At 36.6% G+C, this 26,594-nt stretch overlaps 2 protein-coding genes across 11 annotated transcripts in view; both read left to right on the forward strand.

The window, feature by feature from the left end:
- LOC106164407 (uncharacterized) overlaps positions 1–17,591 on the forward strand; it is a 72,828-nt gene extending 55,237 nt beyond the window's left edge. For all 3 annotated transcript variants that reach the window (XM_086994481.1, XM_086994486.1, XM_086994492.1), the window contains 32 exons: positions 158–266; positions 459–742; positions 1,001–1,156; positions 1,415–2,426; positions 2,737–2,884; positions 3,278–3,407; positions 3,832–4,207; positions 4,348–4,496; positions 4,806–5,048; positions 5,261–5,596; positions 6,038–6,198; positions 6,579–6,744; positions 7,054–7,229; positions 7,432–7,626; positions 7,997–8,200; positions 8,475–8,681; positions 8,938–9,066; positions 9,372–9,572; positions 9,866–10,072; positions 10,354–10,557; positions 10,879–10,983; positions 11,224–11,364; positions 11,636–11,824; positions 12,118–12,265; positions 12,549–12,712; positions 12,949–13,218; positions 13,457–13,763; positions 14,025–14,357; positions 14,632–14,926; positions 15,202–15,347; positions 15,675–15,832; positions 16,201–17,591. In XM_086994481.1, coding sequence (XP_086850607.1) covers positions 158–266; positions 459–742; positions 1,001–1,156; positions 1,415–2,426; positions 2,737–2,884; positions 3,278–3,407; positions 3,832–4,207; positions 4,348–4,496; positions 4,806–5,048; positions 5,261–5,596; positions 6,038–6,198; positions 6,579–6,744; positions 7,054–7,229; positions 7,432–7,626; positions 7,997–8,200; positions 8,475–8,681; positions 8,938–9,066; positions 9,372–9,572; positions 9,866–10,072; positions 10,354–10,557; positions 10,879–10,983; positions 11,224–11,364; positions 11,636–11,824; positions 12,118–12,265; positions 12,549–12,712; positions 12,949–13,218; positions 13,457–13,763; positions 14,025–14,357; positions 14,632–14,926; positions 15,202–15,347; positions 15,675–15,832; positions 16,201–16,611 — 7,460 coding nt within the window. In that variant the 3' untranslated portion in view covers positions 16,612–17,591. The remainder of the gene's footprint in view (positions 1–157; positions 267–458; positions 743–1,000; positions 1,157–1,414; positions 2,427–2,736; positions 2,885–3,277; positions 3,408–3,831; positions 4,208–4,347; positions 4,497–4,805; positions 5,049–5,260; positions 5,597–6,037; positions 6,199–6,578; positions 6,745–7,053; positions 7,230–7,431; positions 7,627–7,996; positions 8,201–8,474; positions 8,682–8,937; positions 9,067–9,371; positions 9,573–9,865; positions 10,073–10,353; positions 10,558–10,878; positions 10,984–11,223; positions 11,365–11,635; positions 11,825–12,117; positions 12,266–12,548; positions 12,713–12,948; positions 13,219–13,456; positions 13,764–14,024; positions 14,358–14,631; positions 14,927–15,201; positions 15,348–15,674; positions 15,833–16,200) is intronic.
- A 497-nt stretch (positions 17,592–18,088) lies between these two features.
- LOC106164440 (protein hu-li tai shao) overlaps positions 18,089–26,594 on the forward strand; it is a 30,637-nt gene continuing 22,131 nt past the window's right edge. For all 8 annotated transcript variants that reach the window (XM_013542336.2, XM_013542339.2, XM_013542340.2 and 5 more), the window contains exon 1: positions 18,089–18,279. The gene's annotated coding sequence lies outside the window, so the exon portion shown is untranslated. The remainder of the gene's footprint in view (positions 18,280–26,594) is intronic.

A 26,594-nucleotide genomic window follows, 5' to 3' on the forward strand; every position in this document is an offset into this window, starting at 1 on the left:
AAATTTTAACAGGTATCTCACAAATATGTGCTGTCTAGTTGTTTACTACACTTTTGTTACATTTGGCATATTGGGAATTTATTGCAATGATTTATGTGTGAAGAAAAATCCAAAGCAAGATGCTAAATGTTCATAAAAGTGTTACTGTTATTTTCAGGAACCTTTAACCCCTATATCTGCCCCAATGGTACATATACAGATAACACCACTACAGGCCTGCGGGATTCCACTGAGTGTCTGCCATGTCCAACAGGATTATTCTGCAGGTATGCCAAACAAGCTACTAAAGTTTTATCATATAGTTTGGTTATGTTCCCATTCATGCAGTATCATGTCACCAATAAATCATAGAAAACTATCTGCTCATCATACATAAAAAGAATTGATAACAACTCATCTGCTTGAGAACCCTTTCTATATACTTTTCTATTAATAATTTATAATTCTACTTTCTTCAGGAGCGGAGAGTTGCAGTACAACTGTTCTGCCGGGTATTTCTGTCTATCAGGAGCATACGACCCTACTCCAGAGGACACTCTTAAGTACAATGACACCTATAACCCTGACCAGGACTTCTGTGAGGCAGGCACTGTGTGTGCTGGACCTTGTCCAGAAGGGTTTTACTGTCCAGAGGGGGCACAGGACCCTATCCCCTGTCCAGAACACACACTGAGGGAGGTAAAGGGAGCCAGCCAGTTGTCTGACTGTATGGAGTGCCCTGCTGGCTATTACTGCTTGGAAGGTGAATGAACAGGAAAATTTATATTGGGATGGAGAATGAAAAGTTAATGTGACTAACCAGATGGACTGCATCAAGTATTGTTCAGTTGTTAGCCAAAAACCCTGTTTCTGGAATTGGTAGTATAGAGAAATTTCCATGTAGTCTGTGTTTTGGATTTATTGTGTTATCAGATATAGTTTCTACATATTGGATGTGGTTTTTAGCTAAAATTAATAACATTGGAATGTAATGAAGAACATTATCATTTTACTTCATCAGGGGACCCAATAAAGCACAGCTGTACAGAAGGTCACTACTGTCTGGCAGGGCAGGGACGGGCAGAGTGTCCTAGGCTTACATACAGGGATACTGTGGGTGCTGCCAATATCACTGACTGCCACCCCTGCACACCTGGTTACTGGTGTAACTACACTGGTAAGTCTTATGTGCATGATAATTTAGAAATTAAGTAAAATAAATAAGTCGGAAATTTTAATTTGCCACACATTATTTTTTGATCTCATACTAATTACTCTAGATTGGATATATTTTGAGAAGAAGTTAAAAACAATAACTCAGGTCTTTTTTAGTAGATGTTATGTAACAAAAATGATGAAGATGTCAAAAGATATATTTTGCATTCTACATGAGTTTTATAATATTGAACATTTTTTTTTATTTATCAATCCTCAGGTATGGCCAGCTACACGAACATCCCATGTCCAGCTGCCCACTTCTGCTTAGAGGCCTCAGAACCAGAGCTGTGTCCAGCAGGACGTCTGAGAAACACCACTGGTGCAGCCAGTTGGACTGACTGTCCACTGTGTAGGCCAGGCTACTACTGTCCAAACAACACGGAAAACACTGGTGGAATACCATGCAGAGCAACATTCCAGTGTCCAGAGGGATCGGCTTTGGAAACTGACTGCATGGGTGGATACTACTGTCCAGCAGTCACTGGGGATCCCTTGCTGTGTCCAGCAGGATATTATTGCCCAAATGCTACTGAGGTGCCATACATATGTAACTACACTACTTACTGTCCTGCTGGAAGTGACAAGCCACTCCAGTGCCCTCTAGGGTACATTGCTGTGGATCACAACCAGCTGAGGGTCAGCGAGGCAGAGTCCTGCACTATCTGTCCAAACGGCACATACAGCAATAATACAAACTACTATAACTGCACTATCTGCCCAGCTGGCTACTACTGCTACGCTCCTGCAGGTTATTACATGGACTTCCCGTGTCCAAGGGGATACTACTGTCCAGAGGGGTCACACATTCCTGAGCCATGTCCGCCAGGACGATACGGAAACAGAGAAAAGGCAAAGTCATTTAGTGAATGTGCCCAGTGTGCTGCAGGTTTGTTCAATGATCTGTCAGGACAGACAGCCTGTAAAGGATGTGGAAGCACTTCAACATCCACTTTGGGAAGTATCGTCTGTACGTGTACTGGGAAGAACAGAGCTTTCCAGAGCTCCATAGGTTCTTGTGAGTGTGAATCAGGGTATATCTACTACAATGAAGCTGACCAGAAGGAGGAAACTGGGAATGGAGACGGAGACTGTCAGTTGATTGTGGATACTCGCTGCTCCCTGGGGCAGGTCCGTCTGGCTGATGAAAGGACATGCGTCTACCCTGACAGTTACGATTGCACAGAAAAGTGTGATGGAAAGAGTGGACAACTGAATAGCGATCTTGGCAGGTAAGGATTTTTACATGTGGATATTTTTCTTTAAGATAAAATGTAGATAACTTCATGCAGACATTGAGGGTTAATTAAATTTAATCATACATTGCTGTGCTTATTTTTAAGGGAGTATTGCCATGTTAATGTCAAAATGTTACTGGTTTCAATCTATGTAATTTATATCTTTTAGGGTGTGCATATATATTTGCAGCTTTTTCCTAAATGTTTGAAATATTTCATTATTATTTGAAATACTTCAGTTTTTGCACCCTCACTCATATTTCATTTTGTAAACCTGTATTCACCTTTACTCTGCGTATTACAGCTGTGAGTGTGACAGTTATGTGGAACCCAGTGAGTATTGTAACTCAGCCTGCCTCAGCACTGCACCAACCATCACTGTAGAAAGGAAGGCTGACGGAACTGTGGTCAGCACCTTTTATGATCCTGTCACTGGGATATACCAAAGTCAGGTAAGATAAGAGGTGTTAAGCATTTGATGTGGCCTCCCACAGGGCAATGGTTGTTCATCTTTTGTCACAAAAAGAAAAAGATATCTTTTTTTTTCGTTCCTAGACCCATTATTTATTGTTGAGGATGTCTGTGGATACATTTATGAAACATGACTTTGTATAAATTTTAAAATGATTCATACTTAACCAAGATGACACACAAACTGCCAAATGATAAAGACAGTATGCCATATAAGGAAATTTTTTTAAAGCATTATAATTTGCTCCAAATCATGGTTTGGTCCATCCAGAACCTTTTGGTTGGGGTTCAAACAAATAACATGTCACAGTGAAAGCAGTACTTTTCTGTTAATATTTGTTATTACATAGATCCAAATATTCTTTCTATTTCAGACACTGGATGGTGTTATAGGGCCTAACAGTAAAACATCTGGCAGCAAGAATACTTATATTGTCAGCTGCTGGCCAGACAGAATGACTGGGGACTTTTTGTATGATGCAGACCAGACGGATGCAGCTTTTAGTGAGTTTTTTATATTTCTTTTAAAGGGTGAATTGGCCTTTGTGTGAAATTCATCACTCAAGGCTTAGATCAATCCTGTTTGGATGACATTTTTACACTTTGTTTGACAGCTTAAGATAAAGCAAATAAGACACTTATAACATGTTTTAAAGTAACATGTTTTAAAAAGGGACTTCTTTCAACAAGAACAGAAGGGTGGTCAAAATCTACCATTACTGTTAGTAACAAATTAAAATAGTGATTGATCCTGATGAATGTCCTTATGTTCATAAAAATAATCATGATAGCTCAAAGATGTGTACTTAAAATGCCCTGAAAGGAAAAAACTTCAAACTTTGTGTGTAGCTTATAGGTAATATAGATATAGAAAGTTGTGTAGGTTTTGCAATCAGGTTTACTTCAATGATCTCAATTATTTTTCCAGCATCACTAAAAGATCTTACAGTCACCACAACTGGCTCAGTTGTCACCACCGGTGCCAGACGTCTGCTCCAAGTGGTGAACACCACAACCACCATCACCAACAGTTCTGGATTATCAGTACCCAACCCTATCATCTGTCTTGAACTGGACGAGATGATGGTCTTCCGGATATGGGTCAATGATACTGACCGTACCTTGAGTCACTACCCAGTATACTTGAAGAATCATTTGTACAATTCCAACCCGTTGTTTGACTATGGGGCCTTCACGGAGTTGGCGTACTATGTGGAACAGACCAACGTAACTGTCAACTCATTTGCTCATGTGTTTACCACTGAGGGAACCTATGTGTTTGTGGATGCACAGTCAAATGCAAGGTAAACAAAATTTTTGATTGATAGATAAACAGATGAATCAATTGTGTCTAGCAAAAATTAGCAAAAAAGGCACCATGTCACCTTCAGTTCAAAACTGACATCACATTTGACTTACTGAAACATAAATATCCATCTTACAGGCAGTTAATTGTGACAGTCAAACCAGCTGGAAGCGCCTGTAGCACTGACAAGAGTCGTATCCAGCCTTCCTCTACAGCGAACTTGGTGAACCTTGGGGTACAGAAGAGTCAGTCGACCAATGAAGCACCTGACTGGGGACTCATATATGGTAGGTAGATTATATTGGTGTAGCTTGTGTGCATGTGTTAATTATATTCTAATATTTTCTCCTCTATGGATATTTGTTTAGTGACTACTTTTACCTTCAGTTATGATTTCAATTTGTAAGATAACATACATTGATTTTGTTCATTATTTTTTTCTCCAAGATTAGGTAAAATGTTTGTATACTTTTGACTTTTTTAAATATTAAAAAATGTGTTACTATTATTATTATTATTATTATTATTATTATTATTATTATTATTATTATTATTATTATTATTATTATAGCAATGACCTGTTTTTCACTATTTAGGCATGTTGGCATTCCTGGGTGCCTGTGTTATCCTAATGGTAGTGGGTGTTATCATCTGGCGACCACGTGATGCTGGCATATATCCCATGAAGCACTGGAAGCCCAAATATCGCAGCTTGGGGGCGCCACCTGCTGTACCCCATTACCTGATGTATGACAGTGATCACTGGGATGATTTACATAAACATGGGGCATTCCCTGTAAGACATCTTGGAGATGGGGCAGAAGCTGATGTTACCATTGGTAATTGACAACTTCTTTGTTTCTTTGGGTGTGACTTTGAGATTGGTAGGCAATATTTCTTGTTAGAATTTTTATGACCCAGGCAGAGTGAGGGGTGCTTTTCATATGTGTTGCTAAAATTAGGAAGATTAATATGTTAATGGCGAGGATACTGCCTCATGAATTTCTCTTTTTAGAAGATGAATCACTAATTTTACATCATTATTCATTAGGTGATTCTGGAGAACCAGTCCTTGAGGATTTCAATGTCCGTGTCCTGTACGACAAGCTTGAGGACCAAAATCTCCATCTTGCATCCCAGCTGGCCAAACATCAGGATGACCTGCGGAACTTCTATGAGCGTATGAGTGGGCAGAATGAGGAACTCAAAAAACTGCTCAATAACCTGGATGTGTCCAAGCTTGCAGAAATAGAGAAACAGAGACAGCGTGAGGGCGATGGTCAAGTTGTCCATGAAGGACTTCAGGGTGCAGCTGCAGAGGGACCCAATGTGTTGAACACCAACATAACACTAGGTGGCACTGGTCAGTCTAAGTATAAATTTGCAGGTGAGTAAAAAAGGCACTTGTAGGTACATCAGGTATTTGCATTATAAATATGTTTGCTTTGCTGTGACTGGACCAGCATTTTTTTCAGTTGATTGGTAAAATTTAAACTTCACTGGCCTGGAGAGCTAGTGATATATATTTTCTCCCCAAAAGTGACGTGGTCTCAGCCTGTTAGTAAGAGAATGCTGGCTTTTGCAGAACATTGTAGTGTGGTTCCTGCATGAAAAGGATAAAGAACTGTTACTTTACAGGACAGACAACATCATAGAATATTCAATGTTGAATCATAGATTCACCCATTGATTCTTGATTTTTTTCCCTGAAATTAGCAAGCAATACTAAAAGTATATATTTTTATTTGTGTACTTTATCGAGGTAAAGTTTTCTTGTTTCTCTGCCATTTTTTCCTTAAAATATATATGTGTTCTTTTAATACACCAGGAGGTAGCAGCAAGGAAGCAGAACTGATGCATGCATTACAACTCCTGGTGGAACGGCTGAACTCTGGCAATATTCCCATCACAGAGGAGATGATCAGGAACGCACAGAAAGGTGGAGTTCTGAACATCAACACACAAGGTGGTGCTGGAGCACCTGTGGCTGTAAGTTACAGAAATTCAATAAGAAATATTTAAAGAAAAATAAATGTGTATATGATAGATACAAACTGATGTGAAAGAGTATATTTTGTAATAAGTATATTTTGTAGTTTGGGTTAGAATTAACTGATATGTATCTTTGTATATTTTACATCTGGTATTGATAAGGCAGTTTTCACTTTATTTATTAAGGATTGTATTTAAGGATTGACAGGAATTTCAATGATATTTTCAAAAATATCAAATCTTTAAAAAAGTGATATATAAACAAAATACAAAATGTGCATTTTTACTCTAGATGATCTCTTCTGTTCATAATAATAATAATACAATAGCCATTAACGGATGTGAATATTATGAATAATCATTTTTTATAACCTCAGGGTCAGGATGATCTGTTGAGGAGGCAGCTGGCAGAACGTGTACAACTGGAGAGAGACTTACAAGAGGAAGAAGCCCAGACCTTGACTGATGCTCTAGATGACCAGGAGAAGAAACGCCAACAGCTTCTGGACAAAATGGCTGATAAACTGGCTTTCAAACTGCAAGGTAAATTACAATGCAGACCATATGAACAACAATCTCCTTTCACAGTGTCCTTTATAGTTTATCAAGAACCTTTTTTATGATATAGAATGTAATGTTTTTGTTATTTCATGAGGTGTCAAAATACAATCAAATCTGTTTTTATGGTAACAAATACAAATTATATCCCAAATGAATTCATCATTACATAAAATTTTTTTGTCATATTCAGTCTGAAATACTTATTACTCACCTGTTACATCACTAGTGTAATGAGGAGACTGCTTTTTGTAATTTCCACGAATTACTTCATTTATATGTTGTATTATTCAGGTGATCTGACAGAGGAAGAAATGCGAGACATCATCGCCAATCATGAGCGCGAGCTTCAGACAGCTATGGAGCAGTTCAACTCAGCCAAGGAGAAACAGTTGAAAGAAATACGTAGCAGATTGGCTGAGAAGAGACGCCAGAAAGAGGCCGCACTCAGGGAGAAACATGCACAAGAGGTGTGGGAAATATGTACTTTGGCATATTTAATACATTTATGTTCATGTAATATTTTTCTAAATTAAAAAGCGAAACTTTGTAAATTATTACAGAGTTTAAGAAGTTTAACAAACTTACAGATAAATCTGCCTAAATAGATGGATTAATATCATTCTGTAGATATCTCTCTTTATTTATAATATTTTATCCCTCCCCTTTTAGGCTGCAGCTGCTGGCCTCCCGCCACCTTCAGACCCAGTAGACACAATAGGCAGCAAGGTCCTGGCCAATGAGGCCCTCCATGATGCCCAGAATGCCGAGGAGAGTGCTGAGTTAGCCAAGGCACAGGCTGATATCAGCAACAAGACCACCAATGAATTTAACAACAAGATGTCTGAGAGTCTACAAGAGCAGCTGGTATAACCTTTTTTTAAAATTTTGATATATTAGTGAAAATTACTTGTATGGTTCTGAATTATCCAATGAGGAATGATAAAGTTGAGAAGTCCCTTTTTTTCAGTCTTAAAGCAAGAAATGATGTATTGTGTAAAAGAAAGATGTTACGATTCAAGTTCAGTGTCTAGTAGATAACCAGTATTTTCTTGAGAGAAAGACTGCCTTCGGTTCATATTTGATTAAAAAATATAATTCGCTAAATGAAAATTTAGCTGTATTACTGTTGTTGTTATTTGACTGTTTACTGTGGTATATTGAGATGTTGCAATGCATACTATAAATATTTAAGAAAAAAATGACAATATCTACATATCTCCATTTGCTTATTTAGGAGGACTTGGTCAACAATGGTTCCATGAGCGAAGAAGAAAAACAAGCAATTGTCAGAAACCAACTTGATGTGGAGGCTGCCATTAAAGCCAACATGGAGAAGCGTCGTGCCATGCAGGTGTCACAGATTCGTAGCAATATGGGTGCCAGAAGAAGAAAAAAGATGAACAAACTGAAAGATAAACAGGAACAGGAAAGGATGGAGGTATGAATTTGCAAATTGTGTTTTTATGGTTAATTTGTAGAAAGAACCATGACATTTATTGACAAAGTTAATGGTGGATGAACAATTTGTATTAAGTTACTAGGCACTTACAAAAGTAACAAACATTCGGGTGCTGGCAACCACAGCATATCCTTATACAGTGTATAACTTTATACATTCAGCTCACAGAGAAGCAGATCTTAATAACTAGACCTACATACAAAAGATTAATATAAACATTTAAATGTATCTATATAAATATATCTATGCCCAGATTTCCACCAAGATGATGCAGGAAGGCAAGCACGAGGAGCTGGAAAAGGTGCTACAAGACATGTCAACACAGCACAGCTATGAGAGGGAAGCACTGGAGGCTCAGCTAGAGTCTGAGGAAGCAGAACACATTAAGAGAGCCACAGAAGCCACCAATGAAGAGTACATGAACACTGTGAAAGATGCTCAGAGAGAGCTGATTAAGAGGGTAAATATAATGGATTTCCTTAAGAGTTATATTTAAAAAAAATACTGAAATCTTTTTTGCTTTGATAATCACTGATGATATTATCATTGGACATTTTCTTACACAACTGCATTGTTTTAACCTTGTTTGTTAACCTTTTATAATGATAAATTAATTTTTCTTTTTGGTTTTGCCACAGAAAAATTAATTTTATAAGCAGGCGCCCTAAATTTTCATAGCAGTCACTAAATGAATGAGGTTTGAATGACTCTTTTAGTTGCCGGAATCCAACCCTCAGATAGATGCCATAATGCAACAGAAGATACTTGACCAGTACCGCAAAGACTCCGAGACCTTAGATCAAGAACTGCAGTACCAGAAGGGCAGACAAGCACAGGAGTTGCAGGTAAATGGTCCTCTAACTATCCAATAGTTATCCAGAAACATTTATCTTGTTGTTTAAAGGCTTAGAATTTTTTATCACGGCTTCTTTATCACATGCTTCAACAGTTTAAGACCATTTCTTTTCATTATCCTCTCTTTCTCTCTTTCCTAGTTATTTTATTATTGGAATTGAATATAAACAGCCACCAAGAACATAATAGATAGATACATATAGCACGTGACAATGATTTAACCCTGCATGTAAAAACACCACACTCACAAAATTTCAAAATTACAATAATCAAAGTTAAATGTGTTGTATTCTAGGCCAAGTTAGCCTCCCGTAAGGCTCGTAAGTTGCTGGAGTCTAAGAGGCAGGCAGAAGAGAAGGCAGCCCAGAGGTTCTTGGAGGAGCAGGAGGCCCAGATGAAGCAAGTAGTGAGGCCCACAGAGGGTGCTGGACTTCTTAAACCACCTCAGGTTAATTACCAGGAATCTGTGGAGGAGCAGGCATTGAAGAAAGAACAGGTTAGAAGAAAAAGTTATGAGTTTTATGTTAACTGTATATTGTTAAGTCACTTGGGATCAAAGTTGAACATTCAATAATGAGATAAGTATAGTTAATGTTAAAAAGAAATTTTTCATTTTAATCATATTTCCTATTTTGTAGTTGTGTCCAATTTTTTAAAAATATTTCTATTAGTTTTAGCAGCAAAATTCCAGCAAATAAATATTTAATACTTTTACTGTAAGGCTTGAGCCAAGTTTAATTAAATTAAAATTTAAATGAGGGTTTTGACAAATTTTATAAACAATTTTAGCAAAGAGCCCAGGAAGAAATGAAGAAGAGACACGCAGATGAGCGTGAAAAGTTACGAGAAGAACTGGACAAAGAAGCAAGGGAGGCAGAGAAAAAACTGAACAAGACTGCTGAAGCAGACAGAGAAAGGATATTGAAAGAGAAGAAGAACAAACAAGCTGCTGAACTGGCTGCCAGAACTGATCTCACAGAAGAACAAGTAGCTGCTGTGAGTACCCTTTATAACATGCTTTATTAGCCAGCAAATAATTTGGAGAATCTTAAGAAACACATGAAGGGAACAGTCATGTGAATCTTGGAACAAGAATATTCCATTTTCTTCTTGGACAACCTGTAAACTTTTGGGTGCACAAAAATGCAAATTCTTTAAAATGTAATATGTAACACATATTATAAAGGGGTATTCACACCTTTTTGGATTATCATATTGGTGAATCCACATTTATAACCATAAGTTTCATGGTTCCATTTTTTCATTTTCTATTGCAGCTTATTGCCTCACATGAACATGAGTTGGAAGAACTGGCAGAGAAGCTGGATGCAGACAGGGCACGCCAGCAGTTGAACATGAGAGATAAACTTGCTGAGAGAAAGGCTCGTAAATTGGCAGAACAGAGAAGGAAGCAGGAGCTGCAGCTGACCAAAGAGATGCTGGAACAGAAGAAGGAATTAGACGAAGTGAAAACACAAAAGGTTTGCAACTGAATGTTTCCAGTGGTGCAGTAATACATATTCTAGGTTAAAGTTTTACAAAAAAAATTCCTTAATGTGTGTTCTTCCAAGGTTTACATGTTAAATTTGTTGCATTGATGCAGATTAAAGTGTCCTGCTGTCCACAATGTGAAATATTTAATGAATTTTGCTTTGCTCAAGTGCCATACATATGATTAATTTGCTCACAATAGCTTGAGATATGACATAATATTTGATAATCATGTTTGTAAGCCATAACAGTGTAGTAAATTGACTTTCACTAAAGATAACATTAAGTTAGATATATCTTTGAAATTCCAGGCCAAGGAAATAGAACAGCAGGCCATGATGGAAGGAGTCCAGGAGAATGGAATAGATGACAGTGATAAAGTTGTGAGAGCTGTACTGGCTAAGAGACATCAACAGGTTGGTTTAAGTGATATTCATTCAGCCTGTCACATTATATCTATTTGTCTGTACTAGTATCAAATAACAACTCAAATCCAGTTTGCTCTGCTCATTTTTTAATGTCAATAGCTTTAATCTCTTCCTGCTTTAAATTTTTCTAGAACAAAGGATGAAAAAAAGAACCTTAATTATTCCCACCATCTTAATGCTGTAGTGGTTCATCCATACTATGAATCTTTCTCATTCAAAATTTTTCAGGAGGTACAAGACTTGGACAAAGAGTTTGCTGCAAAGAAACATCTGATGGTGGATTCCGCCATCAGTCAGCTTCAGGACAAGTATGAGAAGAAACGTGAGGAGATAATGAAGAGACATGATTCTGAACTACAAGCATTACTGGTAAAATAAAATAAATTGATTAACATTTGTTTTTAGTTTACTGTTATGAAATTATGTTTTGATTTATTTAAAAATACACATTTGACATGTTAGAACCATAATAGCAAAAAAAAAAATGTTGATCTTAAATGTGATCTAAAAGCTGAAGAATGTTTTATTATGATCACTGTATATGATATATGCAAGTCAGGCAGATGCTTTTGATACAGTTTCAACAAGTATTCAAATGTCTAGACAGTTGATATGTAATTACATGTGCCATTCTTTCCAGGAAGAAGATCTGACCCCAGAAGAGCTCCAACAAAAGAGAGCAGAATTGTTGAACAGGCAACAGCTGGAGCTGGCAGCACTGGACAAGAAACTCCTGGAAGAACAGAAAGAAATTGAGAGGAGTGCCTTAGCCAACTGGGAGGTTGCTTATGCCCAGGCTAAACTGAATTTGAAGGAGAGGCACTACAAGGTATGTGCAGAGTTTGCAGCTTACAGCCAGGGTGAAAAATAATGCTAGATTGTAGGCCTGCATTTTGTGAAAACTGTTACAAAGCATTTGAAAACTGACTGTAAAAACAATGACTTGTTTACTGTAACACATTTTTAACAATAATAATAAGCTGCTGTGAGTGACTTTTTTTATATTAAAAAAATTATAATTTCGAGAAAGACGTACCAAATATATAATAAAAATTAAATTTAATTTACAGACCAAGATGTCTGTGAACTTCCATATTATAATGTATTGATCATATTTGTCAGGAATTTGCTGAGGCCCTACGAGAATTTGACCCAGACAATGAGGGTATCCAGCAGGCTGAACTAGCTGTAGAGGAACTGAATGAGGTGAAGAGAAACCTGGAGCAACAACGGAAAGAAATGGAAGAAAGATTGAGGAAGGAAAGAAAAGGTAAGCAGTTTGTGATATGACCTTTGTGACACATGCTATACAACATATTTCATGACACACACACACACACACACACACACACACACACACACACACACACACACACACACACACACACACACGCACACATTTTTTTTTAAACGAATATCATAGTTGCGGTGAAAGTCTATATACATAGTCCAAACTGAACTGTTTTTGACAGTCCCACATCCCTTGTATGTTGAAAACAAAAGGGGGACATGAAAATTTCCATTTGACAGAGTTGTTCTGCTTTTTTCACTAGAATTTGAAGCAGAGAGAAAGAAAAATCTGAGTGACGAGTTGGATTCATTCAATCAGCATTTGGATGAAGAAATGCAACATGAGAAGGAAAGGTTTGACAAGAATGTTGAAGCCCTTAACAGACGTAAAGAAGAAATGCTGGAGGCAAAGAAAAAGAAAGTCAGGGTATGTTTTTGCTTCCAAAGGTTCAGAATTTCATCTACTTTGAAAAAAACCTAAGATAGCATTATGTCATCCATTCAGATTAACTCAAATGTTTGCAGTTTCTTTTACTTAAAAGTTTTACTTTATTATTTGTTTTGATATCATACATTATACTGGAGTGCAAAATAGGATTAATAACAAGTTCGATATATACATTTATATGTTTCTCAGATGCAAACCATAATTTGTTTTCACAGGAGGAGATTGAAAGAATGTCCAAACAAGGCAGCAGTAAAGAGGATCAGGAGAAACTTCTGGAAGAACATAACAAGGACGTTCAGCGTCTGGTCAACAAAATGGATGCAGACAAGATGAGAATGCAGGCTAGTTTGCAAGACAGGCTTAAGAAGCGTCGTGAAGAAAAGATGAAGACAAAGAAAGAAGATGTAGAAGAGAATATGAAAGACCAGATGATGGAGTTTGCTGAGAAGCAAAAGAGTGAGCAAGACAGGCACAGAGCAGAGGAGGTAAGTTGGAGCATATTGCATACTTTCAAGCATTTCTGTTTTAATTTGTTAAAATTTGACAAATTCACAAATGAATATATTTGGAATGAGTAATTCTTTAGATAATTCCCCAGATGATCTTTTAAAAAAAGGCTTTTGTTGGTTCATAAATCCCTGTGTTTTAATTTATCTTTTGTTCAATTTGAACATATACCTTGTACAGACATACTTCAGCAGATCAATTTTTTTCAATGTCCAGGCTATGAAACTTAAAGAGACACTCAACAAAGACTTGGGTGTTCCTCAACCACAAGGTCTGGAGGGTATCACCCCCATGGGTAGCCAGACATATGTGAGTGGGGTGCCTGGCACACCCCAAACCAACCCTCTGACTGGGGCCCCAGGGGTGGCTCCACCAATGCCCCCGGGATTCACCATGGCAGCTCCACTGAATGAAAATGAAGTGACAGCCTTGCTGATGGCATCTCCACTGTATCAGAAACTGGAACAGATGAAGAAAGTACTTGCCAATGGTGGAGTGAAGACTGGCCATAAGATGGCTCCAGGTAAAATGAGCAGTTCATAGGAATAAATCCATTTTGATGGGATACTTTCATTATTGTATAGGGCTTATATGTAGAAGGGAACCATTTTTGGTAGTGTATACAAATTGTATCTGAATAAAATATTATTGGTTTATTGCATAAACCTACTTTTTACTGAATTTTTTTTCTCATTTAATTTTTATAACTTATTGCTTTTGTTAAATAATTTATCAGTCTGTTAAAAAAAATCAAGGTTACTCTAAAATTATTTTTATCATTCAGGAGAAGGCTACATTGATCCACTGGATGCAGAATGGACAGAGGACACAGAGTTAGAACCAGTCGACCTGAACAAGATTGGTGCAAGGAAATTTGTTGTTTACAAGTTTGCCTGCTTCATTGTGGACCTTGTAGCAGCCCATTGTCAACATTTACCAGTGACTCTGCTTCTGGCTGATAAGATCCCTCCAAATAAGCCACTGGCCCATAATGCATACAGGAATTCCTTCTATTACGATGCTAACAACAGGATTTTGTACATCCGCAAAGCCCGCGTGGATAATGTTGGAGAGTTTGTGCTGGTGCTGGTGCATACTTTGTCACATATCAAAGCAGGTGAGTTGCCATTAATTTATTTGGTCAATGTATTGGGTTGGATGGGTTTTTTATATGAAATATCTCAAAACATGATTTTTTTCTTATGTGAATAATGATTCATATTAGAAAAATAAATCAGAGATATTCAGATTGAATTTCATGCATTCTGATGAGTTCTAGACTTAAAAGTTCAAATCGTGTTTGTTTTGCACAGTTTAAAACACAAAACAGTAAATTGGTAAATGCAACGTGATTGTAAAACAAATGTGAAAACCATATTATTCTTTCACAGGTGATCTCAGAGACGACACTAGCCCATTCTTCACCAAAGAATTCCACCGTGCACTCGCAGTTGTCTGCAACGATCTCTTCTTCGCTCGATTCCGTCGTTCTTCCGCCATTACTACACCTATTGCAGAAGTGCCCAGCAGCAAAGAACAAGCCAGTCAGCTACTGGAAGCTGTATTTGGAGATCATCATAATGAAGAAGAAAAACACCATATGGTTGAGGAATTGTTGGATGTGGCTCTCCTGCCTGCTACCAACATCGAAGGAGTTCATTTCAACAAGGAGAGATTACAAGAAAGGTAGAGTTTATCATGATTTTAAAAGTGTCAGGAAAGGGGATGTGCACGTAGTTTCTTGAAGTCATTTATTTTAATAATTAAGTTGTTGATGTAATGGTGTATTATTAAAATAAAATTTTCTAGTTTATTTATTTATTTGCATTTGTTTTAGGTCTAATATTAGTATAATCAAAATACAAAATAATCTGTCAGTACTCGTTAATAGCTGACATGCTTCAGTTTGTGAAAAAAATGTGTAACTAACCAAACTTTAATTTTCTCATTTTTTATTCTAGGCTTAACAAATATTCCCGGTTTACTTTGAGCAACAAACTGCAGTCCCAGTTGGGTTCAGTAGAAGACAAGATAAAGTCTGCTAAAATTCATGGCTCTGCTGCCCAAGTGACTGAGGAACTGGCAGCTAAACACAGAGAAAGCACAGGTAATGCAGACTTATGGGTGTTGTTTGTCTTACTTTATCTGTTTACATTTTTTACTGCAAGGCATTTGCTTTTATGTAGAAAACAATGAAATATTCTCACAATCAGACATTTTCTTATGTTGTGTTTAAGGTGACTTTCATTTATTTATGTATCGGTGTTATCTGTTTTTATGTCATTTTTATATATATCAAAGGGAAAACTATATTTTAGCTTGCCATGATATTTCAGATTTTGTCAGTTATTTGTTATTTGTTATTTGTTTTAGTGTTTATAATTGATGGTTATGGGCCCTAAACTTTATTACATTTTCCCAAAATCGTATTCAGGTGATGGTCTGAAGTCTGTGGACAAACCCTCAATGGCCAGTGTGATGACAGCCAATATGACTGGTACTGCCCTCTACAGGACATTTGTCAACAAATTAGAGCCCTCCCCTGACATGGCAATCAGACAGTCACCCATGGATTCAACCTCACAGCTCATGGTAGGTTCAACCATATTGGAATTCTGAGCTTTTATTGACAAAGACGGTTCATTGAGGTTCATAGATATTGCAGTAGAATCAATTATTAATTATTAATTATTATTTCAATACTTAAAGACAATTACCCCATTGCCAACTCAAACCTAAATGTTTTATGTAAGGATTCTTTAAAATTCACAAATTACCTGATTTTCAAAATGGTAAACTATAGTTCTGAAAATATATAATAAATGCATGATAATTCTGATTGTCTTTGTCTTAAGTGGTCATTGCAGCTAGTTTTACTGCAGCAAGCACAGTCGTCTCAACATGAATGTTGTGACAAAATTAAACTGACTGTAAAATATTTTAATTTGTTACTTTTCTAGGAACAAGTAAAGGGCCTGGAGGAGAAAGTAGACTGCCTGTATGCAGACTTCTCCGATGCCTCAAGCCAGGTAGTACACCAGAGAGAAGTCATTAACAAACTGGAAGGCGAAATGACCCAGGAGACAGACCTGGCCAGTAAGACACATCCAGACTCTCGAGAACATGATCAGCGCATGCAGACGCTGAATGCTTTGAGGTCACAGTTGTCTGCAGCTCGATCTCATCTTACAAAATTGGAGATGCAGCACAAGGCAGTGTCGGAGAAACTGGATGTTTGCAAGAAGGAGCTACAAGAAAAGAAGGCTAGTCTCAACTCCAAACTGGACAGCACAATTAAGCAAGATAACGCTGGGTCTAGTGGCGGAGCTCCTGCCAAGCCACCACCTAAATCTGCATTGAAAAAGAAATAAGCCATTCCATTCACAAACATTTTTTGACTACGCAGAAATTAAGCGCCTTATGGAATGCTTTACTGACATGCAACATACACCTGTCAAATATTTAGCATTTGAAGAGAGACTACAGTCTATAAATGTTAAATTTTCTATTATTTAGTTAGCTGTACATGTATATTACGCATGCCGTCCAGCTTAGGTTATTTTTTGACACAAAATATTGTTCTGAGAAACTGCTCAGCATTTGAGTTACCTCAGATATTTACATAGCACATTGTAGCTGAGTTTCTTGACGTCCAATATTTATGGGAACATTTATGAAAAGAGACTAGTCCACAAATGTCAACTGTTCTATATCCTACGTGTATATATTATGAATACCGTCCAAATGATGTTATTTTGAGACCAAGACCAAAAATGTTTTTCAAGCATTGTAGTAGAACTGCAAATTGTTTCACAAATACCATGAAATTATGAAAAAATATATTTTTTGAGAAATTGCTTAAGAGAAAATGGAAATCAAATTGAGAGCATAAACATGCCTCATTTTCCATGCTGTCCATAACATAATCTGTCCATATGTTTATTTCAAGCATTTATCAATATTTATATATATATATAATCCAGATTTTTATATATTCAGCTTTACACTGCAATCTCTACTAGTGCTAGCTTTAACTAAGTCAGTTTGATAAGATATATTTGTGTACATAGCTGGATCCGTCCATTAAAAGTACTTACATGTATATTATTCTGATTTATATGGATCACAAAGTAATTATGCACTGTTTACAAGTACAATTTTGTAATGCGCTGGTAGCATTTTAAGAAATTATTTAATAATAATTTGAAACCAATGTCTGTGATTTGATTAGCACCACATATTAAATATTTGATTGCATTTACTTGGCTATTATTAGAAGCAGTTCAGACATGTCAAAATTATAAATGTACTATCTGAAGGAAGAGGAAATAAATACTTAGTTAACAAAATATGTCATTCTCATTTTATTGATGGGCCCTTTATTTTGTTTAAAAATTTAAAAAAAATGTTTTTGACATAATTCATTCTTCATGCCATGTCCAAATGTAGGGAGCAAGTATTTTGACATTAATTTTATTTTCTGTCTAAAGCATAAGCTCTACAAGTGCCCAAGTACATATGTACATTTGAAATTTGGAATCACACACAAAGGCTCCTAAAACAGACATAGTGGATTTTTTCTGCCATGTTAGGACTCATTCCCAATCAAACTGTTAAGTTTGCCTATTCTTATGTCCAACATACTTTCATACTTGTTTAAGTCACCAACTTTTCTGTATGCTATTCAGTGCCTAGAGGAGGTGTGTTTAAAATCTGATAAACTAACTGCATTTTGCAAGAGCCCTAGTGAAGTTGGATCGATCTAGGTAGAAGGATGGTTTCATTGGAATTAAGCCCTTTAGTTTTTTTATTGCATTTTCTCACGCCCAAAGGCAAAGTGGGCGTGATTGTGTCTTAACAGGTAAATGCAGTTGCTGCGCTAATTGCGTTTTCTCCACCAACAGCAGAGGGCGTGTCTATTGATCATCGAACAGCCAACAGCCGGTGCTCCGCCTGATTTGCATAGATTGGAGGTCCTTGTAGAGTGGACTATTGGCGGGTTTGGGGGATAGTACCTAAATCACTGACACAGTGTGAAGGTGAGTAAGAACAATAACTACAATCGTTTACATTTATATTTTAATTGCATGCGTAGAATGCTGAAAAATTACAACGCGATCGGCGAGGCGCCGGCTTCTTGCTCGCTGCTCATTCCCCCAGCATGTCGGCATGAATGAGTCATCGGGGCTTGGAGAGACTGTGAAACGGGTCACGCTGTCCCCTGGCGTTTGTGCGTTCTACAACTATCGCCTGATACTTTCGTTGTGGATTCAATATCAAATTCGTCTAAATTTATCCAAATTAGAGTTAAATATTCTCTGTGAATCGCACCGATCCTGCATCCGCCATCTTGAATAGTTTGGATTCTATGTACGAGGAAGCTCGGCCTTAGATTACCCTCTTTATCAGTCTAGAAACGGCGTCTGGTTCATATTTAAAATATCTGTTTGTTCAGGAAAGTTTATTGCAAAATTCAGATATAACTGACATATACCAGCGTCCGTTTGTTAGCTTAATAAATCCTTAGTTTTATAGTGGCAACATTGTCCGTAAAACAGCGTGAAAATCCCATTAATTTTATTTTTAGCAAAGTGGGTGGGGTGCTTGGGAAGAAATCTCAATGCAGTATATACTGTTAGAAGTATAGATACATTGTTAGAAAAACTGATTTTAAACTACAATGTTATCAGTATTACAGTTAGTAGACCAGCATCCAGTTTAACATGATGCGTTATTCACAGCGAAGATACCATAACTGTTTACCATGTTGATGATATCTGCCCTTTCTAAAACAACAACATATTTTTGTTTAGTTTCTCACGGCTAACTGAATTAGTTACTTGTTTACAAGACTGTTATTTATAGTAGGAAATATAGATAACCCACTAGCCACTGGTCATCCCTTTGAATTGGTCTACTGACCATGTAACTGTGCCTGACAAATTGACCAGCCAGTAATTTGCAGACAATGATGCACCCATGTCACACTAGAGGTACTATTAAGGGTCATTTTACACACGCCAGCTTGTTGTGTCTGTCTGTTTATGTCATTACCTCATGGATTATACTGGTGATTTATATGTTGGAGACAGGAAAGGTTTTTAATAATGTCTATGTACTGAAATATGAAAAGGTACTTTTTTGAATGGGGTGTTAAATAATGTCTCTTTTAGTACCTTTTTCTGAAAAATTGCCCTTTCAGCAATGAAATTATAGAATCACCTTTGTTGTCTGTCATAGTGACAGGCAATTTCTATAAGCAATTTATATAATTACAACTTGTAAATGTCATCTGTCTTGTTGGATTTTATGTCTGCTAGGTTTTAAAGCATGTTCAGATTCAGTTTGTTTGCAGAGAAATGACAATAGATTTTGATAAACATTCTTTACACTCTTTAATATATATATATATATATATATATATATATATATATATATATATATATATATATATGTCTATAGGGTCAATATGTATTGGTCAGGTTACTTTTGAAATTATATATTATAAGCTGCTGGGCAGAGTTGGATTTAGCCTCTGCCTGACTAATTATAATGATCTATTCAAATGGCCAGCTGGATTACTTGTATGTTGAAGGTAATGTTAAGTTGTAGTGTGCACAAGTTGGTATTGTGTTTCTTGATAATCACATTTTCTGCATCCTGCTCAAGAGAGAGAAAATGGGGTATTAACACCTGCTATTTACAGTTAACTACATCCACCAATATGTCTGGTTTTAATGAGCATTAGAGTCGAGGGTTTGAAAATAACCAATGTTTCTGACTATTTATGTACAGTGTAAGCATTTTCATGAGTCATTTGATTGATTCCAAAAAATAGGTGCATTGTATTTGTAAACAGTAATGGATCTATAACACTTATGATAGAAAATACTTGAAGGGAATCCATATGTATAAAGAATGGAAGAAAAGCCAGTTTAGACGAGTCACCCCAGTGAACAGTTAGAAAATAAAACATCAGCTAAGAAGGTAGGAAAAATGGCTTTCCCTCTTTTATCATTGATTTGATCTATATGTTGACTTTTCTGAAACAATTGAAATAAAAATTGGAATGTGTTAGAATAAACCATGTGATTTACCAGGTAAGGATGGCCAGGTGTATACCAAACCACTAAGGTCTTAAGTCAGGTGTGAAAAATATTACTGGTGTCATATTCAGATTGAATTAGTGCTTAATGTCATGTAGTCATCTAGTAAATTTACCCCCCTTAGAACTGTTATCAAATGACAACATACAAGATGTGTTATTACAGTCTCATTACAGTCGCGCATTCTAGTGTTTAGGCGTCTGCGAAGTGTGTGCATAAAAGATGAACTAGGTCATTGGTGTGTTATACAGGTAAAGTTTATGGTCAAGGATGATAGTTTTGTTGTTTAGTCAATGCCAGTGTCTAAATAAGCAAGCCAAACCATGTGCTAGGTCATTTGTGTGCATGCTGGCTGGTGATGGGAAAGCTGCAAAATTCCTTTTGTATGAGGAATTTGTTCAAGGGCTTGGGACTTTTTTTTGCTGAGGTTTTGACTGGTTAGAGAGCAGGTTAAAATTGGCAGTTTGCACCATTGCCTGGATATACTTAAAAGAAGTCCAGGATATTGTCTAGATAACTTTTTTGGCAGAAGAATAAATCAACTGATGTATGCATTATTGTGCATTTTTTTTTTTTTTCAGATCTGTTCAGTGGTTCAATAAACTTGTAAGATTACTAAAACATTTGTTTGACAAAACATTTTGTACGCCAACTTTATTTTTTTACTTTTGATCCTCACTTCCAAAAATGTCTTTTTAATGTACCTTTTCTTCAGTATCAATTTATTAAACTTCATTTGGTTTAAATATTACCTATTTTTAGCCTAACTATCAGTGGTCTTTGAATGGAGCCCGGAATTCCTAACTGTCATTCTGTTGAACTTTATCTTTGCTTAATATTTCACTTTTATCTCAGTGCACAAACACTGTGTAGTCCTCTATATCTCATGCTGAGCAGTTAGCACTGTTATCCTGTTTTATTCAAAGAAGATAGCAGTTTTGATATAAATGCTTACTCATTTACAAGCAAATTTCAAAAATAAAATCCATGTGTTATACGTAAATTATCATACTAGTATTAATTTATTTCATTCATTTTTTTTTTCTCATAACATATTTTAATGATAAAACTGCCAAGATAAGTTAGGGTGGATGGTGTTAGGTAAGGTCCATTTACAAGCAGCAAAATTGATTTTAAAAAAATCATTGATCAGGTTCAGGCCTACCCAACTACCAGACTACCAGACTACCAGACTTACAGCTATGCGATCTGATACACACCTTGAAAACGGGTAGTGTGGTCCGATTTACCGGTGAATTCTGGATCATTCAGTGCCGAGTCTGGTAGTTGGGTAGGCCTGAGGTTGGTCAGATTTTCATGTCTAGCAAGAATTTTTTTCTCTTTTGCAATGATTTACTTTAAGGTGTCATAATATATAAACTGATGTGACCTTATATTTGCACTGGAGGCTTTGTTGTCACTTATACAACAAAGATGTTTGGATTGTCTAATAGTTAACCAACCTAGCTTGTTTAAAAGAGGTTTGTTTACTGAAGTAATGGTGGGTGGAGTGCTGTCTTTCCCTTCTCTTTTCCACCCAAGGTCACGGTTTAACAGTCTTGTTATTTATCTGGATACCCTAAAATTCAAAAGTAAAGGGTGGATTAAACACACAATGACCGTCTTCAAAGGACTAGTGCCCCAATGAAACCTTTCATGTTGCAAGATAAGAGCTCAAGCATGAAATGGTCAGAGACATGAATGATAGGGAGACATTAACGAGGGAGTAGCTACACACGGAGTAGCTACACACGGTGACAGATTGAGGAATGCTAGAAATGAGTGGACACTATTTCCTCAAGTTCTCCAATGTAAAGAAAAAAATCCCTCAATATAGTAATCTTAAACCGATCATTTTCTCTCCCCCCTTTTTTCCTCCCATTCATTTTTCTCTCTCCCGTCATCTCTTCCTATACGCATTTCTCTCAGATTTACTATATAAAAGACTAGCAGTCTTTTTACCCTTTTTTAAAACTGTCTGCCAACTACAGCAGACACATCAAAGGGCACAAGGTGTACATGTGAAATATATCAGAGAAAATTGGCCCATTGCATTCAGCTTAACAACTTACATCACTTAACCTTCAAAGGAGCCACAAATGGTTCTGTTTTTTTGTGGTGTCTTGCACGCACTTAAAATAAGTGCACTCCTAACACTGTGGTCAAAAAGCACAGAGTTGACTTCATTACTTCTTGCACAGATTGTACAGGTGGTCTGGATATTGTTGATTTAGTTGCGTAGCTTGTAATTTGGATGCGAGTTTGGCATGAGACAGGTTAGCCCTGGATGAAGTCAACTTCGGATTATAGCTTCGTCATAGATCTTTTGCATGAATGTCACCATTGATGTAGAACATGAGAATAATACTGATAGAACTACTAAAAATTGGCCTCTCATAGTTAAATATGACTGGGTTCTCATAAACCTATCATACTGGCAGGATCGATCTAACTCCAAGGGGATTCTCCCTAAATTGCATACATAAACTGAATGCAATTTAGTGAGAATCCCCTCAGAGATAGATCGACCCTGCTAGTTCGATAGAGAATGGTCCCTATGACTTGAATATATGCAATGGCAATCAGTATTTAAAAAAATCATGTATGTCAAGCCTTACAATAAACATATAGCTTTTCTAGAAGTGTTACAGCCTACTGAAGTGTTATTTCTGTCAGAGTTCTCTCCATGTTACAGGGCACTGGCTGAACTGTCATTGTGTGTACTAGTAAATGTATAGTATTACCATTTTAATGAGAGGTAAAATCCACTGCCTATATCCACTAAGCTTCAGGTTGGTTCACATCAGATTTGTCTTATACTTGTTGAACATGATATGGGTGCTCTTATAGTCTGCCATATATGCAGAATATAAGTGCATTAGGTTCTCCCATTCCAAACTGAACCGGTTCCGAATCGCAAGTTGAGTCACCATTGTTTATGTGTTATGATTAATATTGAAATGTTACAGACCGTGCATTGTGAATTCAGAACTGTTTACGTCTACAGTGAGTAGATTGTTATAATAAGTGTAAACGTGAAGTGTTACCATTCATAACACTCTTCTTTGTCAGGAACAAGGTAACAAAAGATCTGTATATGGCTAGTTTAAGGCATAAGGGCATCAAATTGCTAACTTTTCTTTCTTTCTTCTGATCTTGTGCAAATGTTTTAGGAACCATTTGTGAAAGAATAGAGGTTTTTTCTCTGTAGTCTTGTGTCTCTTTCTCAAGGTCAGGTCATACTTACTTCACTAGTGCAGACTTCTTTCTTTGCTGTTCCATTCATTTTTTACTTGCTAAGTTTTTTATGCATTTAACACCCACACCACGTCAGTTAACAAGGTGGTACGTGACAGGTATGTTGATTTACAGGTATTCTACATGTTTGAATATTTGTCACATAGTAATTTTGTCGGGGTACATTCTTAATGACTGTCACTGACATCACTAAGGAAAGGTTTTTTTGAGTTACAGCTTAATAATAGCTTATTATGCTTTATGAATATATATTCCTTTGAAAAAGCTGAATATGGTGTTCTGGTAGAATGGAAGAGACTGTTAAAATATAATGTGGAGAAAGTGAAAAGCCAAGTTGAAATAATGCAATAGAATGAAGGAAACTAGATTTTATCTCCTTTGAATTATAGGCCTAACCCGGTTTTAGATAAATTCTTCAAATATTGAGTATATAATATATTGATTAAATGTTTAGTATCTTGAGCTGCTTTCTGATAGACTGAGTATCATTATCTCTATCTTTAGATAAGTGTTTTCCCTATCATTAGTATTTTCACTCTACAGATAACTTGTTTCCATTCAAATTGCATGACTGATCTTAAATCAACTGAAACGTCAAATGTACATTTTGAAAGACAAAGCTTGATATCTAGACACAGCTAGCAAAGAGCTAAGTTCAGGTATGTTAATATTGCCTCTCAAGACTTGCATTATGATTGAGACTGTGTCTAAAAGGACAGCAAAGGTTAAAGCTCTCTCTGACAGATGATGCAAATTCTGTTAAATGATATACCTAGAGGGTGATTGTATTGATTATTCAATATAGTTGTGAGATGAGCTGCCTCCAAGTTCTCTCCTTGCTGCAAGTGATAAGTCTGAACTTTTACTTTCACTTAGGTCAGTAGACAGTAGTATTAGCAATTACTCAATACGACAAATTCTTCTTATCAGTTATTGTAATGCAAGCTTCTTGAATAATGTATCAGTGGGTTAAGAGGGCGCTTTAATACCAATAAAGTTATCAATATTGTCTAACCTATGATTTTTATAGTTTTGGAAAATAAAATCTGGAACCACAGAAGTGGATTTTAGGCAGAAAGTGGAGTCTTGATGTCTGAATTGATGGGAAACAGTATCTAGACCTACAGTCAAATAATAGGTTTGAATCTGGCTGCTGGTCACTTACAGTGTTGTGGGAGGTAGGTCTGAGGAAGATTGAGCACATATTGCACCCATTACCAAGACTGTAACCTTCCTAGCAGGGATACCCACATAGGTCTTTCAAGTTTGCAGAGGTAATTCTTTGCAGAAAAAAGTTTCACTTCCTTGTGAAGATTTTCAATATGGAGATGGAGGAATGAAACTAAAATTTTCTCAAAAGAAATGGATGAGAACTTAGTCAAGATGGTCAATATTCTTAGGTGGAAAGATGTAGATGGACACTGACTATAAAATTAACACCTGTGATGCAGATTATGTCATCAATCAACAGATATTTCAGAGAAACAGCGAAGGCTGTCTTGCACCAGAAGCAACACTGTACTAGTATTTGATTTTAGTACAAAGCAATAGAAAAATTTATACCTTGCATTTTGCTATTTGGTGGTTTAGCTTCACGCATAGATTTTGCTGATATCATTCACATATAGACAAATTAAGGTGAGATATCTGCATCAGTCTATTGAAAAATATTAACTCTTGTGGTTTCTTTTTGAGTTTCCTACAACCATCACCATCCAGTAAAAAGGGAAGTGTGTTTGTTGAGGGGGAGGGGGGAATAGTAAGAATTCATTACCTGTGCCTCTTATGCTTTTCACCAAAGTTAATCCTCCACAGACTACATTATATGGGATTATAATGTTTGAAAGCAGGTGCTTGTTCAATAATCCTGCTGCAGTGTTATTGCAGCAGTCAACAAGGGGTTAAATAGTCAAGCCTGTGCATATAACCAAGAGAAAAAAGCAGGCAATGCAGGTATAATGTTGCCAAACAGGAAAACAGCATTTCTGTTGACTTGTCAATGGGTTTTTGTCATATTCGTTTAGTGTTTTCACCTACTCTTAACAATCCACAGATCATATCAACAGGAGGAAGTCACTAAATAAATCCCTATGTAGGAAATGTTGTGAACATCTTTAATGAGTTGAACAATACCTATTCAATGGGATTATTAAATCAGGGCCAATTAATTACTAGTCAGCTCTAAAGATGGATGTTAAAATGTACAGCAGTCCTATTTATTTGCATATTCCCAACATATTTGACTTCAAATACTGAAAGCATTCTGTGACAGGCCTATTTGCTGTTTACAGATCCTGAGAATATATTGGACTAGGAGGGCTAGATCAATAGCAAGTTAGACTACACAGGGCTGTGTCTTGTCAATAAATTGTTGGCTGGTATGGGCAGTGAGGGAGAGGTTTAGGTATATGGTTGCTCAGAAAGAGTTGGTTGCTGTTGACAGAACAATTGACAGAATGACAGAAGATTGTATGAATCAAATAAGACTAATGTTTTAAAAAGTTTGTTGAATGAGGTAAATGGGAAACAAAGCTAAACATGGTTTTGCTGATTATGGGTAGTCTCTTATTTTGAGCAGTCCTATCTTCTGGGTGCATTACTTCATGCTGCTGCCTCACTATAGAAAATTCCCTTAATATTTCTGATCCAGTTCACTCTGTGCAAACACTGCCAAGAATTAACAAACAGTTGAACAGGGAAATTAATAACAGTCACTTGGGAGGGATATAAATACCTAGAGAGCTATGTGCTTAATACAGGTAGACAAGTAGGTCTAACAAGGACATGGATGCCAGGTAAACGTGTTTATGAGCCTTTAAAGTTTATGGGTATCTTTGTATAATCTGTATGAGTTGTATTTGCATTTAATAGTAATGCCTTCAGCAGCTGAGTAGTGTTATTTGAGGTCGCATGTTGAAATTTTGAGTCATTTGTTTAGTTGAAATATTTTTATTGCCCGAGAAGTCAAAATATAATTCCCATGCTTTTCA

This window comes from Lingula anatina, chromosome 1 (genome assembly GCF_051362555.1).
Source record: "Lingula anatina isolate TDL-2025a chromosome 1, LinAna3.0, whole genome shotgun sequence".
In the NCBI taxonomy this organism is placed as follows: domain Eukaryota; kingdom Metazoa; phylum Brachiopoda; class Lingulata; order Lingulida; family Lingulidae; genus Lingula; species Lingula anatina.